A 4,196-nucleotide genomic window follows, 5' to 3' on the forward strand; every position below is an offset into this window, starting at 1 on the left:
TTTTTATGATGATATTTATGGGTTTGCTAGGCCACTACTTATCACCATCGATATCAACCTAGTTTTTCTTTACTAGTATTACATGTATAATATTTTAACACAAAAGATTTCGATTCTAATTTTTAGAGAATCACACATTTATATGTTCAAAAATGTCAATTAGACACAAAATTGGCAACACTATGATACACTCTAATACATGAGCATATTGTATGTAATGTGAATAATTTTCTCTGTAAGTAGTCTAGTTTTCGAGAAGAGATTTTCTGATGTATTCAGGCACACCCTCATATATCAATCATTTCACACACTCATATACTAATATGTGAAATAATATGTTATGTGACAAATATTTGTACACCAAATTTTCTCGTTTCGAGAAGGGAATTTCCCATTAATAATGCTAGGTAAATTAATTTTTCAGCCTAAATTTGTAAATTATGTGATATGTCACAAATAGAAAATAAGCATATTAATCAACACTTAAATAATAATCTAATCATCAATAATCAAATCGTATAATTTACAAAATATAATTTAAATAGACAATCTTCCTAACATTACTATTCACATGATTAAAAGTTTTATAGCCTAAATTTGTAAATTATGTGATGTGTTACAAATAGAAAATAAGCATGTTAATCAACACTTAAATAATAATCTAATCATCAATAATCAAATTGTATAATTTACAAAATATAATTCAAATAGATAATCTTCCTAAGATTACTATTCACATGATTAAAAGTTTTATATTCTCCATGTTGATCATTATAAAATGTGCAACTGGATTGGAAAGTAATAAGATATATACCTGTCTCTTTCGTTACAAGTCCTTTCCCTGTAATTTTCTTCAATATCACACAACTTTTGTTCTTTAAATTATTATTTATTTTGCACTCCTAAATAAATAAATGAGTTTTAACTCATGATATTGTTCACTTTTAATGTTAAAGATATTTTTACTCACTTTTGATATTATTCACTTACAACATTTTTATTATTTTATTAAAAATTCAAAATTTTCAAATCATTTTAATTAATTTTTCTATAAACAAAAAAAATGCTTCAAACTGGGCCAATAAACTAGGGACAAACAGAATAATAGAAGTAAAAACGACCCAAAACCTCTCGGCCTCAGGTGGTCCTCCCTTGATTTATCTGCTCTCTTTCTAGTGTTTAAACAAAAACAATTTACCAACTATGGGGAAATCTATGTATTTATATTCCCTGAGTCTCTTAGTGGAGAGGATTAAACTTATATATTTCCAACTTGGGTTTTTCACATTGCAATGAATCCTTTGACCTTCCTTGTTTTAGTGGGAACAGAATTATCATAGTTCATAGTGCTCATTATCCTCAAAACTCAACCCAGTTTCTAAGGAATTTAATTCCTCTGTTTTTCTTTTCCAGCAGATCCGAGTTATTCTTACACCGGGCAGCAATGGAGTACTGGGACTTCGAGGACAGCGACCTTGCTGCTCTGGTGGGGTCCAGTATCTCACAACCCCAGATGGAGAATCGACCAGCTGAATCACTAGGATTGGAGGAGGACCCAATGAAGCTCTCATCGTCCGGAAGGCTTAGTGGTAGTAACAATGGAGGTGATAAACTGAAATTTCTATGCCTGGTCGACGGTTGCAGGGCGGACCTCAGCCGTTGTCGGGAATATCATCGGCGGCACAGAGTCTGCGACCTCCACTCCAAGGCCCCTGTTGTCGTCGTCAGGGGCGAACAGAAGCGATTCTGCCAGCAGTGCAGCAGGTGCATAATACACACACACACACACACAGAGATATATATATATATATATATATATATATATATATATATGAACAGTTCACCATGCTTCATTAATAGTTTTTGGTAAGAATAGTCTAATTGTTTTATTTAAATCCGATAGTAAGAGTAGGTTTTATATTGCTTCTGTAAAGGCTAAAACTTCAAAGTATTAATGAACAATTAAAAACTTATCGTATAAATACTTCATAGAAAGGCACTGGAATTTTAATAATAAATTCTACATGTTTGTAACAAGAGCACTTTTAGCATAAGTGCTTTATACAAGAACAGTTTCAAACAAGTCCTAATGTACTTGGTTCAAGGCTTAAAACTACTACCTATCCGATGAATTATCTTTCTAAAATGAATAATCTCCGGTGTTTTCGTTGTCTTATGTATCTTGCCCGGCGAATTTTATGGACAATTGATTAACAAAGAGCTTTTTTTTTTTTTTTTTTTTTTTTTTTTTTTATCAGTTTGAATCACAATATCTAGATATGATTGTAGATTCCATTCTCTGGTGGACTTTGACAAGGTGAAAAGAAGCTGCAGAAAACGTCTCAATGGACACAACCAGCGCCGGCGGAAACCTAAACCGGAATCCTTCTCCTTCAGTTCCCACTTCTTCTTCTCCACATACAAAGGTATGGAGTCCATGCACCAAATCACTTGAATTGTTTAATTAGGACTAAGTAACTATATTTTTGTTGCTGTCTTCAGTCTTGATAGATATTTTCCGAACTGGATTTATTTTGCTAAATTGTGATTAACTCTTGGTTTAGAACCAAAAATGGAATTGAGACGAGTACATTTGTCTTTAAGAGGACTGACACACCGTTCTTATAAGAGAACAGATTATTGGCATCAGTGAAGCCAACAAAACAAATAGGAATGAATGATGGATTTATATCAATATCCCCTACGATATCTATTGACAGACGTCCTATATAGAGAATTTTTATATTTTTCATTCGTTTGGTAATCATCCATATTGATTATTGTCTTGCCTTATGTGTAAAATTATCAGAGAGGTGGGTCATCGGCCTACTTCAAACAACACCGATATTATTCCTAACTTATTAATTATCATCTGCACAGTCCGACAGGTGTGAGATTTTATCATAAAAGGTCTTGGTGTTAGATGAAGTGGGGTTAGGATATTTAAACTCTACTTTTTTTTCTTTCTAGGGCCGATGTGAGATATTTCAACATCATGAGATTGTTATTTATGCCTCTCTATTTCTTAACATTCAGGTCCCAGGATCGTGCAATTTGGAAGTCCACGAGTATGTGCAACAACTAATGTGAGATGTATCTGGCCTGTTAAGGACAAAAAAGGAGCAGAATCCATGCGTTCTAACTACCACCACCAGTGGTTGTACGCAGCTGACGAACGAAGTCCTCCCAATTCCTTCAAAGGCGGAGGAGATAAACAATTTCTTTTCTTGCAAGCAAATGATCCTAAAGCCGCTGCAGGCAACCGAGCAGCCCCTCAAGCTTTCGTGTGCCAGCAGCAGAAGTTTCCAACAACCATTGCTGCTGCCTCACCAAAAAGCACTAAGGGTTGTGCCCTCTATCTTCTGTCATCTCATCCAACACAAAATCCAGTTAGTGGGCTAAACCACTTGGCTCAACCCACTGTCACCACAACTCATCCATGCTCACATAATGTGGAGGACAGGCCTGTAAATCCAGAAATGATGTTTCCAATGTGCCCTGATGGCTTTTGGGACAACTGAGCGCAAATGCTTCCAATTTTATTGGAGTAGCTTGTGTTTTTGATACTTTACTAGTTTCTCACATGTTGATTGAATAACTAATCTGGGACTAGTCGACTGTAGAAAACTTCCCAACCATTTGAATGTTTTGAAGTAATTGTGTTTTATGGAAACGTACAATAATGTTTCTTCCATTTGATTTCCAAACTAGGAGATGAAAAGTTAGTTTGATTTGTGCTTGATTATATCAATATATAATCCAATTAAGTCTGAAGAGTGAGACTGATGATATCAGGAGTTTTAACACCCACCTGTTTTCTACATGACTACCGTGTTTATTTTTAACATTTGAATTGAATAATTTAGAAGAAAATCAAGTGACATAAATAAATTCGACCAAAAAAAAAGTCACGGAAATAAACAAGAGTGGCTAGAAGGATAAGAGAGTAGTGCCGAAATTATTTCCCATGACATACATTCTATAAGAGTTTCCTTTCTTGTAATAGAGAACAATATAATCCCATGGTTGAGGAAGGAATTCAAAGAGTTATCGACTCTAAGCCAAAGCATCATCTTGAAACTTGGATGAAGTTTGAAGGCAATTGCTCCCACACAATCCCAACTATAGTGAAATTAATCATTATTTGTTCGAATTGATTCTCAACATAAAACGTGATCAAATTAAGATGATAGCCG

The 4,196-nt window shown here is 34.3% G+C and overlaps 1 protein-coding gene across 1 annotated transcript; it reads left to right on the forward strand.

The window, feature by feature from the left end:
• Positions 1 to 1,153: 1,153 nt before the first annotated feature.
• On the forward strand, positions 1,154 to 3,806 carry LOC137741016 (squamosa promoter-binding-like protein 13A). Its single transcript, XM_068480824.2, has 3 exons — positions 1,154 to 1,764; positions 2,290 to 2,426; positions 3,037 to 3,806. Exons 1-3 carry the CDS (start codon positions 1,445 to 1,447, stop codon positions 3,519 to 3,521), a joined length of 942 nt encoding a protein of 313 aa, XP_068336925.2. The 5' UTR covers positions 1,154 to 1,444; the 3' UTR covers positions 3,522 to 3,806.
• The last annotated feature ends 390 nt before the right edge of the window (positions 3,807 to 4,196 follow it).

Source organism: Pyrus communis, chromosome 9 (assembly GCF_041283825.1).
Source record: "Pyrus communis isolate YQ-2024b chromosome 9, ASM4128382v1, whole genome shotgun sequence".
In the NCBI taxonomy this organism is placed as follows: Eukaryota; Viridiplantae; Streptophyta; class Magnoliopsida; order Rosales; family Rosaceae; genus Pyrus; species Pyrus communis.